The sequence below is a fragment of the Alligator sinensis genome, unplaced genomic scaffold (genome assembly GCF_000455745.1).
Source record: "Alligator sinensis unplaced genomic scaffold, ASM45574v1 scaffold54_1, whole genome shotgun sequence".
Taxonomy (NCBI): Eukaryota; Metazoa; Chordata; order Crocodylia; family Alligatoridae; genus Alligator; species Alligator sinensis.
In genome coordinates, this window is record NW_005841962.1 from 2,203,850 (window position 1) to 2,217,963 (window position 14,114).

At 43.6% G+C, this 14,114-nt stretch overlaps 1 protein-coding gene across 2 annotated transcripts in view; it reads left to right on the forward strand.

Annotated features, from left to right (window-relative positions):
* The first annotated feature begins 851 nt into the window (after positions 1–851).
* Positions 852–14,114, forward strand: part of LZTFL1 (leucine zipper transcription factor like 1) — a 20,273-nt gene continuing 7,010 nt past the window's right edge. Inside the window, exons 1-8 of one of the 2 annotated variants that reach the window (XM_025200291.1) lie at positions 939–959; positions 1,300–1,401; positions 3,783–3,907; positions 4,784–4,978; positions 6,408–6,468; positions 7,164–7,232; positions 10,356–10,421; positions 10,873–10,947. In XM_025200291.1, coding sequence (XP_025056076.1) covers positions 957–959; positions 1,300–1,401; positions 3,783–3,907; positions 4,784–4,978; positions 6,408–6,468; positions 7,164–7,232; positions 10,356–10,421; positions 10,873–10,947 — 696 coding nt within the window. In that variant the 5' untranslated portion in view covers positions 939–956. Of the gene's footprint in view, positions 960–1,299; positions 1,402–3,782; positions 3,908–4,783; positions 4,979–6,407; positions 6,469–7,163; positions 7,233–10,355; positions 10,422–10,872; positions 10,948–14,114 lie in introns of both variants that reach the window. The other variant, XM_006020644.2, reaches the window with a different exon arrangement.

Below are 14,114 nucleotides of genomic sequence, written 5' to 3' on the forward strand. Positions count from 1 at the left end.
GATAAAATTAATGTTGCTTATAGCAGAATACTTGAAAAAGAACTTAATAAACCTTTTCATTTATACCATCATTAAAATATATGAAACATCTCATTATCGAGTGTTAACTATAATCTCTCTTGTTAAATTTAGAAAAGTTAATGCAGTGTCATTTCCTGGCTATGGGATTCATAGATTCATAGATGCTAGTGTCGGAAGGGACCTCAACAGATTGAGTCCAACCCCCTGCAGGGATATCCTGCAATGAGAAAATGCAGCATCAAGGAAAGGAGACAGATCTCAACTGAATTGAAAATTATCTATGCCTCCATAGTCTACACATTCCCCACCTTGAAGTATTTGTTATTAACCTTTGGTCCACACTCCCATCCCTGTTTTCTAATGTACTGTCCCACAAAAACAGTTGCTGTGTCCCTAGTAGCCTCCAGAATTAAAGGCGTCTTAAAGTTTTCCTGGTGGACATAGGTCTACCCAACTGTGGCACAACAAACAGGCCATAGTCTACTCCCATTAGCCATTAGATAGGTACCATTTAGGTCCCCTTGCGATTTCTCCATAGCGCTATGAGGTGCACGCTCCTGTTGGGATACAGGCACCAAGAGGCCAAAGCAACAAACAGCAAGCCAGGCCCCTTGCTCAAGGTCAAGGGTCACCGAGGGGTTGGCTTCCTGGGCTTCGGCCTGTTTCGGGCCGGGAGGTCAAGCAGCGTCCCCACACTCTTCAGAGCCAGAGAGCGCATTGCGCACGCGCCGTATGGGGGGCGGAAATGGAACGCTCGTTGCCCCTGGAAACCACCGCGGCGAAAGGGAGGGCTCTCGGTGCTTCCGGTCACGCGGGCAAGAATCCTCCAATGAGGGCCGAGGCCAGGTGCTCGCGAGGCTTCGTTCTCTATGGCAACCGTCCGCTGGTGACCAACCGCCACTCAGCCTCCCTCCCCGGGAGCCGTTAGGGTCGCCATGGTGAGTAGCGCAGCGCAGCGCAGGGCAGCGCAGCGGGGCCCGCAGGACAGTGGCCTGGGGCGGGGGCTGCGGCTGCTCCTCTACCCCGTAGCTCCGCGCGGGGGCTGGGCTCCCACTCCCCCAGCTCCGCCCGACCCCTGCTCGGGACGGAGCTGCGACCGCTCGTGCTCGCTCCTGGCGTCTGCGCTGGCCTCAGCGCCGCGTCCGCCCCCAGCGAGGCCCGGGGTGTGGGGTGAGGCCCGGCCCCGCTCTGGGGGTGAACTCGTCCAGCGTGAGGGTGGGCAGGGAGCTCGGAGGGGCTCGTCCGCCCCCTCCTCCAAGCAGGACCATTCCCCGCTAGATCCTCCTGGCCGCGGCTTTGTCTCGCCGGGTCTTCAAAGCCTCCAGGGATGGAGACGCCACCACCTTTCTGGGTAACCTGTGCCAGTGCTTCACCACTCTGGTGAGAAAATTCCTCCTAATATGCCACCTAAACCTCCCTTGTTGCAACTCGAGACTGTTGCCGCTTGTTCTGTCATCTGCCACCACTGAGGACAGTCCAGCTCCATCCTCTTTCAAACCCCCCTTCAGGTAGTTGACAGCTGCAATTTAATCACCGCTCAGTCTTCTCTGTTCCAGACTAAATAAACCCCGTTCCCTCAGCCTCTCAGAAGAGAGGAGCTCAGCTCAGGTTGCCACTTATGCTTGAATCTATTGCAGGAGGTTTCATTATCTGACGTACTGACACTAATGAGTCATTACATTCGGAAGGCAAATACATGGTACTATTACATTTTAAAAACCCACTGGACCAGTGACGTGAACCCCCTGAGAGCACCGGCACCTCCGGTCAGTGAGATTGGCCGTGGGGGGACCTCACTCCCCTGGTCACTGACTGGTTGTTGCAGGGACATGTGCCCCCCCCCCTCCCCCCAGCTCAGGTGGCACCAGTCATCCATGCACTGAACTACTGTAAAAATCAGATTCAACATTTAATATTTTAATGAATGTCCCATCCTCTGTTTCCTAGTTGACTCTCACCAGTCTCCTGGAGATTTCTATCTAATTCCTGGAGACTCCAGGGCAATCCTGGAGGGTTCCCAGCCATGAGCGACTGGTGCCTCCTGAGTCTGGGAGGGGCACCCGCAGAAGCCAGTGACAGCGACGGAGCTGGCGAGCACCCACAGAAGTGCCTGCATCAGGGGGCAGCCCTGACAGCCCCTACCAGTTGCCTACGGCCCCAGCCCCCCTGACATTTTTTATTGCCCTCCACTGGACTTTCCAGTTTGTGTACAAATTAGTCGGGAGTTGTATTTTACAGTTGTTTTTCTTTTTTGTCCCCCTCTGCCCAGTGTTAAATTCCCTGGGCCACCTCTTCCACTTTCAGATATTTTCCCTGTGCCATTTGAGCCAAAACATTACACCTTGGCAGGAAGCCAGTGAAGAGAAGTAAATGTGCAGAGGCCGCTTTGCATTGTAGTGGCAGCTTAAAGTTCTCAAACAGTGTAGGTGCAGGTGGGAAGCCAGCTTGGGCTCTGGAAGGTGCTGTTACTTGTTACCATGAGCTCTGCCTACGGGAGGGTCCACACATGAAAGCAGGAGAACTAGAGCCAAGTGCTCTCTAGGGGTCTTAAAGTTACCACTTTGGGTGATGTCTACCTTTGGCCTGTGTTACCTATCTTGTGTTACAGTACTGTGGAGATAAAACAGGCAGTTGTCAGTCTTCCAGCATCCCAGGATGTACCGTCCCTCTGCCTCCGCCTCCTACTCCGTGTGGACAGTCTTTCCACCCTCCTGAACTCTGTTGCCCAGGGGGTGATACTAGCACCAAGCCATCTCTCTCTTGGCCCCAAGGGGTGCAACCCTCCTGCCCCTAGGGAGTACAACCATGTGCAAACAGGCAGCAGTGCAAGTAGCCAGCTGTTACCTACCCTTGTCAGCCCTGTAGTGGCAAGTCAGTTGTAGAGGTCCGAGATGGCATTAAGCTTTAACGTGTGACTGCTCAACGCTCATTCCAGTATTCTCACCGCATAATATTCCACAGCGCTTTGTGTAGCCTACGGGTAATGTGTAACAACACCCTCACATTTTTTTTGGATCTAATTGTTCTGAAGTCTTCTGCAGCAGTTAGCTAGAGTTAGTGTGTTCCAGTCACTAACTAGCCTGAAAGATTACAAAGAACAATTTTTCCAACTATTTAGTTGGTCTAATAAAAGATATATCACATCTACCCAAAGAACCTTGTCTGCCTGTGTTCCAGCTGCTGCACTTGAGGTAGTTGGGGGAAAAAACACATATTCTACAGGGTGATTGGATTAGCATCTGATGAGTTGTTGTCCTTCTAGCTGGTACATGGCTATTGCATTACTAACTCAAACAGCAGCAATTCTTGAGCTTCAGGTATCTTTTTCCCTCCCTTCACCTTCACCCAGTCAAGTGATGATAAGGACATCATGGGCCATATTAAGTCTTCAAGCACACCTGGTTGCATGGTAGGGTGCTGAATGGTGTTCCACTGCATTTTTACTGTTGCTGTTCCCTGTGCTATAAAAACCCTATCACTATAGTGGAGACATGACCTAAGGGGCGAGCCAATTTATTTGTGCGTGTGGAGAGAAGTAAAGCTGGGGGTGGGGAGAGAAATCACTGCATTTTTATTAGCTATGATTTGAAGACAAGCCTTAAACTCTTACTTATAAACTTGTGGGAAAATATTTATTGAAAATAATTTTAATTTGACAGTGCTTAAAACCCAGTGTAGGAACCTGCTGGAGAGCAAGTCTCTATATTCCATTATGTTTATCTCAGTATATATTAACCTATATTTTGTTGTCTTGCCTGCAGGCAGAGCTAGGACTAAATGAGCACCACCAGAATGAAGTGATCAACTACATGCGCTTTGCTCGTTCAAAGCGTGGTCTGCGACTCAAGACTGTAGATTCTTGCTTTCAGGACCTTAAGGACAGCAGGTACAATGAGGAGGCTCTACAGTATTAAATTAGAAATCCCAGAGAAGCAACCTTGTCACTTGCTGGTCATTAAAATAAGTTAATATCAGCTGCAAAATTTAGAATGTTTTTTTTAATAGTTATATGGATATTTTATTAAAATCTATACATATAAATGCCCTTAAGTCCTAAATCCATTCTTGGATAAAAAACACTGGCTTTATATACTGGTATCACAGATAGAAAAGATTCAGAAGAGAAGGAAATATTTATATGTGGTATAGTTCTCTGAGCCATATAGATAGATAGATCTATATCTATATTAGAGATCTCTCTCTCTAATATAGAGAGAGAGATCTATCTATGGCAGTTTATTTGCATGAGGTATCTCTTTGTATCCTTGCCAAGGGAAAGCAGCAAAAGGAAATAGTTTCCATCTAAAGAGCAGCTTTTGTAAAATAATTTTTAGGTTTTAATAGTCTAAGAGAAACTGACTTGTTAAACTAAGTGGTTAAAATCGTCAGGAACTGTATTATCAAGTTATTCATTACAGCTAAGTCAAAATGTAATTTTAAACCCCTTAAGTAATACTTGTATTTGATCAAAGTAGCGTTTTCAGAGAGAAGACTCAAGTAAAATTTCTCATGATACTTTTGTCTACTGACAGAGGTGTAGCAGGGCAGCACCGGCTGCCCCAGTGCTAATAGTAACTACAGTTATTTTTGTGCCCCTAGGGGCTCTGGTTCTTCCCCTCCTTCCCTTCCTCCCGTTGCAGCTATACTATTGTCTACTAAAAATTTGACCCATTTTTATGTTACGTATAAGTGTTGTCCAGTGATGTCTTTTAGATTTTTTGCTAAGTTTTATTGCATATAAGTTTTATTTCTTCTTGCTTAGGCTGGTGGAAGAGACCTTCACAATAGATGAGGTGACAGAAATTCTGGATGGGCTGCAGACTGTGGTACACAGTGAAGTGGAATCGGAACTCATTAACACTGCGTACACCAATGTGTTACTTCTACGCCAACTGTTTTCACAGGCTGAGAAATGGTATCTTAAGCTACAGACTGACATCTCTGAGTTGGAAAATAGGTAATGTAGTTTGAACTATCCAGAGACGGAACAATTTTATCGATACCAGAAGAACTTTGAAATGCTGCGCTACCCTATCCAAATACCCTAACCAGTCGTTTTGAAGGTTAAGAAAAATATTTCATATTTAGTAGTCATATCAAAGATAGAGGTGCACCAATACATTGATCCAATATCGGATTGGCACCGATATAAAGAAACCTATCTGTATTGGAAATCGGCCTGATATGGCTGATAAATGGCCTGTGCATGCATGCAGCTGGTAAGTGGTGTGGTGGAAGGGAAAGGATGTGGCGGCAGGGGACGACGGATCAAGGTCCTGGCGGTGAGGGAGGAGTGGAGCTGGGGCAGGGGCTGGGCCAAGCACTGCCCAGGCAGGGCAGGTGCAGGATAGAGCTACAGCTTGTCCAGTGGGGCGTGGAGGGGGGGGAGGCGCCTGTTGCTTTGCACCACTTGTGTGTGAGCCGCTGGTCTGGCTGCTCCCACCACTCATCTGGGGAGGCATGGATGGGGGCATATGCCCCCAGATCTGCACGGAGCTGGTGCTGCACCAAGCTCTTCCTGGTGGGGTGGGGCTGGACTCAGGGCAGGCAGCATCGGTGCTGGGATGGGGGGGATGCGGCCACCACAACATTGGGGGGCACCCCCCCCAACCCCATGCCCTCCTGGATGAGTGGTGGGAGCTGCTGGACAAGTCAGAGAGCTCCAGACCAGCGGCTTCCGCACGCAGAATTGGGAGTGTTTCCTCCACCCCCGCCCCTGGACAAGCCACAGCTCCATCCTGCGCCTGCCCTGCCCCAGCTGGGCAGCGCTTGCCTCTGCCCCAGCTCCACTCCTCCTACCCCCCCCATACCCCTTCCCTCCCCCTCCCCTTCCACCGCACCAGACTTACCAGCTGCACGCAACTCTCCAAGCTGCCAGGCTGGTATTGGATCACTGTCAGCCGACATGCCTCCTTAAAAATCAGTTTTCGGTATCGGCCTCAAAAATGTCTGTTGGTACACCTCTAATCAAAGCTGAATGTAGCCTTTTATCTGAAAGGTGATACAATATGTGGTGCTTTTAACTTTTTTGTGAAATGGCTTGTTTCTGTAAAAAAAAAAAAAAAAAAATTAAAAAAAAAAAATTAGTAGTCTAATTTACCTAGAATTTGTAATAAGCATGTAAAGCCCAAGCGCTTTAGATTTGGTTCAGACAACTCATTTGATGTAAACAGATCAGTTTGAAAATCTTAAATCTTGTTTTTAATACTTGTATTACTCCTGCACATGGTACTCTTCTGTTGTCTTTTTTGTACTGATGTGGAGGCTGAGTCTGTGCGCCAAATGAAAGTTTTACTTTGTAACAAAGAAAATAACAACAGCCTTGTAATTTTTTTTTAAGTATTTATCTAATGAACATTGTTTCCATTATTATTTTTTCCTCCAAGAGAATTGTTGGAACAAGTTGCTGAATTTGAAAAGTCAGAATTTAAGTCTTCAAACAAGAAGGTAGAGTTTGATTCTAAAACTAATCAAATATTATGTGAAATTACAGATATGTTTACTTTGGACTATGTACATAAGAGGAATGTAATTTATGATGAAAGTAGCCTTTAAAGATTTTTTTTAAAACCCATAGTTAAAATAATCCATAATTTTGTCACTTGCTGACCTTGCTTTTCAAAAGTGTTTTTCATTAATTCCAGTGGAATCTGGTACCTTTTGGCTTTGGGGTGGATTCATGTGTTTTTTAATCTGTGATCATAATATGAGTAATTGGAATGTAAAAAAATGCTAATTTTAATTGCCAGACAGGCTTACCTGATTTGATCAGCATCTTAATAGATCTCATTTGCCTCATGCTATGGTTCATTCAATTTCTAAAAGTCATGTGTATTAAATAAAAGAGAGTGAATAAAAGTTCTTTTTAGTGAGGGCAGTAGCGTCAGAAGCCTCTTATTCTTAGAAAGGAGACTGCTTGAAAAACTTCATTTTCAGCAAGTGCTTTAAAATAGACAATAAATTATACAAGATCAATTATTTTTAACTTAAAGCCTCAAATCTGAATAAATTTAATTCAGAGTAGATTGTTATTCCTTTGTTTTCCACAAGAAAGCAAAACTGAATTATTCCCAGAATAATTCTAAATAGTGAAAGACTCTAGAAAGAGAAAAATAATGTTATTATTTTTATTGTTATTCCAGCCCAGTGCAGAACTCATTAAACCTAAACTTGCTCCATTAAATGAAGGTGGGTCAGAGCTGCTAAACAAGGTAGGAGTTCCATCTTCTGACATATTTGTGATGAATGCATATTTTGTTTTATTCTGCTGAATTTAGAATCTACTGAGTAATCGATGTTTTTGTAATCTATCAAATGCCATTTAGAAATTATAGTAATGTACTACAGAACTTAAAAGAAAACTGCAACAACCTAAGTAACACATAGTCAGTCACCCTTTGGTGGAGGGGCCAAATCTTAGACGAGGTTCCACCATTTAAAAAAAAGTCTTTGTGTGGCAAACTTCTTTTACGGGTATAGATCGCTTATACTGCTAAAAGTAATGTCTGTACCTAGTCCCAGTGCACTACATATATGAAATTTTCTTTTGCACATACATTTTAGTAAAATCCATTATGGTTTCACTATCTCCATTTAATGAATTTATTTTTGGGAGCCTGACATATTGTTGATATTGCAGTAAAATGGACTCCCTTCTGGAAAGTAGATTAAAAGAGGTATGACGCCTCATTGAAATGAGTGGAAGATTAGACATTTCTCAGGTTGCTAAAAGTAACGTTCCATAAGGTGGTTGTGGGTTTGTGTTTTTGTTTTATTTTTTTTGCAGGGGGAAAGGAGGGGACAGCAACAGGGGCAGAAGGTTAAACTTTTTGTATATGAATCACAGTTTAAAAAGAAAGTGTTAGAATTTGCCTTTCCTTGATTTTGCAGATCTCTGATTTTCCATTTGCTGTAGGTTTTCAAGATTGCTGTTAACAAGTTCAATTTTTTAATGTTGATGCACTCAAGAACCGTTCATACTGGTATTAAATGTTTTAGCTTATTTAGTAGTTTAAAGAAATCATGTTTGCCTTATAACAACTTTTCAATATGCAGGAAATCAAAAGATTTTCAAGGATGAAGTGCATTTTTCTCTCTCTCAGCCTATATCACCAAGATGACAAATCAAGATGCTTATTTATAAGATAATTTCTTTTATGACATGCATTTTCTCATTAATACATTTTACTTTTGTTTGTAACTGGACACAATTAGAATATGAGCAACTATGTATGGGACTCACTGCAGTTTTGCTTAAATGGTTTTCTAAACCTAGTTCATAGTTTAAGTTGCAATGGTAAATTTACTGTTGCTGCTGACTTTTGTTTTGTGATGCACTATTATATTTTGTAACACAAAACAAGAAGCAGTAAATAACTGAGCTAGAACAGACCCGTGAGAGCGGCAGCGACAGTGTTACAAGGCAGTCCTTTTCTGTAGTATGAATGTTTTCTGGAATCCGCCCCCCACCTCTCCTTGCTGCCCTGGCAACGTGCCCCCTGCTCGTGCCACTCCTTTCAGGGATGCAGCCCCGCGAGCAGGAGACGTGTCACCAGGGCAGCGGTGCGGGGAGCTTGGAGCAGCAAGAAGATCACTGCATCGCCCCAATGCTGCCTGCTGTGCTAGGTTGTGCCCACAGGGCTGCAGAGGCTGCAGGGAGTGAAGTAGGGCTGAGCTGGCAGCAGCTACCAGCTTCTCAGCGCGGGCTGCTCCCTGCCAACTTGCTTCCCTGGCCCACAGCCTCTGCAGCCCTGCGGGCACAACCCAATGTGGCAGACAGCAGTGGGGCGGCATGGGGGTCTCCTTGCCACTCTGAGCTCCACCCCCCACCCCCCCATTGCCCTGGTGATGCACCTCCTGCTTGCAGGGGCTGTACCCCTCAGAACAACTGATGAGCAGGAGGTGCGTGCCATGGCGGGGGTGGGGGGCGTGCAGCAGTGAGGAGATGCTCATGCCACCTCAATGTCCCCAGTCGTGCCGGGTTGTGCCCGCAGGGCTGCAGAGGTCCTGGAGTAGGAAAGTAGGGCAGGAGTTCACATCAGGAGCCTGTGCCTGCCCTGGGTACAGATCGGGGGGGGCGCGCAGGTCCCCCTGTCCCCTGGGATTGTGCACGACTGTGGGGAGCTGGCCCTCCCCCGGACGAGCCACCTGAGGCCCATCCTGCTCTTTGTTGGGGCCCTGCAGCCATGCATTGCAGCCCAAGGCCCACCCAGCTGGGGAGCAGTCCCAGCTCTGCCCAGCTCCCTCCCTACAGGGGCCTCAATCCTCCTCTCCCCCCACCTCCCCCACTTACCTGTGGGAGTGCGCGCAGCAGCGGAGAGTCGCCCTGCCCGAGGCCGCAGCGTAGGGACAGGGCAACATGGGAGAGTGGGGGCAGACCTGGGTATATGATGTCTTTTGTCTGGGGAAAAATTTCCCTGGAACCTAACCCCACCTATTTACATTAATTTTTATTGGGAAATTGGATTTGCTTAACATTGTTTTGCTTAAAGTCTCATTTTTCAAGAACCTAACTACCATGTTAAACGAGGAGTAGCTGTAATGTCTTGGCTTGCCATTACATGCAGTATTCAATTAAATGGTGTTGATAAGAAAAAATAGGATTTAAATAAAGTCAAACTGCTTGTGATGTTTTGCAATTATTCTTACACGTCTGAATAGCAGACCTCCCATAGTGAATATAGTGTTAAAAGTGAACTCTTTAGCTCCCTATCCTGGAAACACTTATGTACCTGTGTCACTTTTTAGGGAATGTATGTTAATAACCAGAATGTTTAATATTAATATTTAAGGAATATATGTAAGCAAAACTAGTCTCGTGTTTACAAAGTAAAGCATGTGCAGAGTGGACCTTAAATATTTAAGCTATGTTATTCTCTAACTTGAGTCTTCACCTACAAACAAAATTTCTGAGAGTTACTGAAGGCTTGCCTAGCTAAGAGAGAATTTTATGGAGAGTTTTCCTGACTTTCAAGAGAGTTTACCATCTGTACCAGATTTTTGAACAGAGATGGAGAATAAATTGCCAAATGCCTATTAATTTGAGGTTGGATTAAATTGCAGTTAATAGTTGCCATCATTTTAGGTTTGATGCTACTTAAATTCTTTGCCAGATTAAGCAAAATGCTCTAGAGTCTGCAGGCTTAAATCCATATGGAAAGAGACCAGTGTCCCCTGGTGATTGTCATCTTTTTAACCATTTTGCAAGTTACCTAGCTTTCTAAACCATAGAATATATTTACTTCCCCCCAAAAAGTGGAAGTGACTACAAATAAGTTAAATTCAGTCGTGCAAGAGTGAGCATTGTCAATCTAATGCTTGTTTATTTATCCAAGGAAATTGCAAGACTTCAAGAAGAAAATGAAAAATTGAAGACCAGACTCAAAACTATAGAAATACAGGTAAACTCATTATGAGCTTGGCTGAAATTCACAAAGGAATATGTACCAAAAAGTACTCCCAGGCACCTAAATTTTCACCCAAAAATGCTTGGGTCCACCATCAAGTACGTCCAAAGGTGCCACCATCCTGGCTGAACCAAGCATTTAAGTATCCATAACCTGCCTACAGCTGATCGGGTTTCACAAATCGGATGTCCCATTCCCTTGTCCTTAGAGGGACCCAGTTGAACTTCGTCACCTAGATTGGGTTTGTGAATTCCACTTGCTGCCAGGTACCTAACCTGTGGGCATGGGAACACTCAATCTTCAAACCCAAATTCTTTTGTGAATCTTGCCCTTAAATGCTTAATGTATGTGTACACATATACATATACCCAAAAATGTTTAAAGATTATGACCTCTCTTATTTTCAGTAAAAAGCTTATTGGACTTTGTTTCTAATTTATTTCAGGCTACAAGTGCATTGGAAGAAAAATCAAAACTAGAAAAGTCACTGAAAGATTTACAGACTATTCAAGATGAAAAGGTAAAATAAGTGCTCAGAAAGCCAGCACATTTAGATTAGACCTGACAGATAGATATAGTTAGTGCTTTTTGGCACATATAGATTCAATCCAGTATTACCATAGTCCTAATAATTACAGTTCTGATCCTACATAAGAGATTATTAAAAGTATAATTCTAGAATGTTTATGTTCTCTAAAGCAAAAAAGGAAAGTTTCGTCAGAAAACTTAATTTTAATTTAACTAGCATTTGTTTCAATTTGTTTGCATGTTTTTTTCCCTTTTGTCACCTAATTTCCTTGCTAATAATAAAATACCCCTTTTCCCTCCAGTAGAGTATGGTATGCTGTTTTACTTTCCAAAAAGGGCTATGCTTCTGGCTCCCATCAGACTCAGACTTCTAAAAACTTAAATCCAAATATACACATATGCCCAGAACCTATACCACTATAGGCAAAGCTCCTATTTACATTGACTTCAGTGAATATGAATCAAGTCCATGGTCATTAAATTGAAAATAATCTTAAAATGAAGTAAATGCTGTCAAAAATTGTTCTGTGTTAATTTGTGACTACTTGAATTGAGGTCCTCAAACATCTGTAAAATTTGATGATAAAATATGATTAATTGTTGTAGGAAAAACACAGAAAGTTAAAAACCTCAGTTGATGGTTGATTTGGTTGAATAAAATCTGTTTAGTTTCCCATGACATCATTTTTAAATCTGTACATTTGTTCTCTTAATGGTAAATTGTAAAGCATATTTCAAAAGAGCTTTAACAAATTATTGGAAATATGTTTAGTCTCTTTTTGTGTATTTTTAAGAAAAAATGTTGAACCTGATATTTCAAATGTATATATGCCCTTCCAATTTTCATATTTTAATTCAAATTTCTTTCTGTTTTGCTTTCTAAATGGTTTATGGTATGTACTTTATTTCCCTTGTGCACTATCATGCTTTGGAATAATTTTTAGAATATTTTATTTAATACAATGATAATATTTAAATGGAGTTTGATTTACACATCACAGCCAATATTTTCTTTATCTGGCTTGTTAAATCTTATACAACCACAAATGAAATTGCACTTACAGGATCAGGGCCAAGTCTTGCATCCTTAGCTTGGTTTTCTGGGATGCTTAATACCTGAAACTTCTTTACGTTATTACCTATTGTCTAGCATTTTAACTTCCTGTTCATAGAATGCATGTCTAACTGAATCCATATATTTGTTTTTTGTGGATAAATATTTACACCAGTTGAAATACTTTTCAGTCAGTCTACTAGATTCATGGTTATTTTAAATGGTTGTCTTTAAGGATTTTGATTTCCTTGTCAAAATAATAACAACCATACTGGAATTATTTCTGTTCTAAAACTTACAAAATGCATGTTTCACTAATGGGAATAAACAGAAGGAGTATACTACGCAGTTTTTTTAAATGATTACATGGCTGGAGTCTGTTTTATGATATAGTTGGTATCACTGTACGATTTAGCACAGTGAACTTAATTATTTTACTAATATTCAGCCATGCCCTAATGGTCCAGTTTAACGTAGTTCGGGATACATGCATGCTCTTAACTGCCTTCATCATCCCAGCCTAGGATAGATGATGGCCATGTCTCTAACCAATACTGTATTTATCTGAGTCCAAGATGACTTTGAATTTAAGACTACCCCCAATAATTAGATTATGTGCATGGATACATGGCACAAATACTGACTGTGGAACATCTGGCTAGGCTGAAATATAGCAGAGAAGCACCTGGGGGTTCCAGTGGATCATAAGATGAATATGAGTCAACAGTATGATCTTGTTGCAAAAAAAGCCAATACCATCCTTGGTTGTATCAACAGGAGTGTCATTTGTGAATCAAGGGAAGTCATTCAGCAGTGGTGAGACCTCACCTGGAGTGCTGTGCCCATTTTTGGGCCCCCAAAAAGTGTGGACCATTGGGAAACAGCCCAGCGTAGGGCAGCAGAAACGATTAGGGGCCTGGGGGGCAAGACTTATGTGGAAAGGCTAAAAAAACTAGGGCTGTTTAGCTTAGAGAAGAGGAGACTGATGAGGGACTTGATAACAGTCTTCAAATATTTGGAGGGTGAGTGATTACAGAGATGATGGAAATGAGCTTTTCTCTGTGGCTGTAGGGGTTAGGAATAATAGCAATGGTCTCAAGCTGCAGCAGGAAATTTAGGTTGGAGACTAAGAACTTTTCTGACTATGAGGGTGGTCAGGCATTGGAACAGGCTACATAGAGACGTTTGTGGGATCTCTATCCTTTGACATTTTCAAAAGTAGGTTAGGTATGTGCTTAGCTGGAATGGCTTGGTATGGGATGATCGCGCCTTGAGCGGGGGCTGGACTAAATGACCTTATGAGATCCCTCCTACCCCCACTTCATAGATTCATAGATGTTAGGGTCAGAAGGGACCTCAATAGATCATCGAGTCCGACCCCCTGCATAGGCAGGAAATTTCTTGTAACCCCCGGGGGCGCCTTGGTGAATAAATACTCGCCAATTCCCTTCTGTGCCCCCGTGATGAACTTATAGGAAGCCACAAGGTCGCCTCTCAACCTTCTCTTGCGGTGGCTGAAAAGGTCCAGTTTCTCTAGTCTCTCCTCGTAGGACTTGGTCTGCAGGCCCTTAACCATACGAGTGGCCCTTCTCTGGACCCTCTCCAGGTTATCTGCATCCCTCTTGAATTGCGGCGCCCAGAATTGCATGCAGTACTCCAACTGCGGTCTGACCAGCGCCCAATAGAGGGGAAGTATCACCTCCTTGGACCTATTCGTCATGCATCTGCTGATGCATGATAAAGTGCCATTGGTTTTTCTGATGGCTTCGTCACACTGCCGACTCATGTTCATCTTGGAGTCCACTAGGACTCCAAGATCCCTTTCCACTTCCGTGCCACCCAGCAGGTCATTCCCTAGGCTGTAGGTGTGCTGGACGTTTTTCCTCCCCAGGTGCAGCACTTTGCATTTCTCCTTGTTGAACTGCATTCTGTTGTTTTCTGCCCACTTGTCTAACCTGTCCAGGTCTGCTTGCAGCTTTTCCCTGCCCTCCGGCGTGTCCACTTCTCCCCATAGCTTTGTGTCATCTGCAAACTTGGACAGAGTACATTTCACTCCCTCGTCCAAGTCGCTGATGAAGACATTACAGAGTATCGGTCCAAGGACC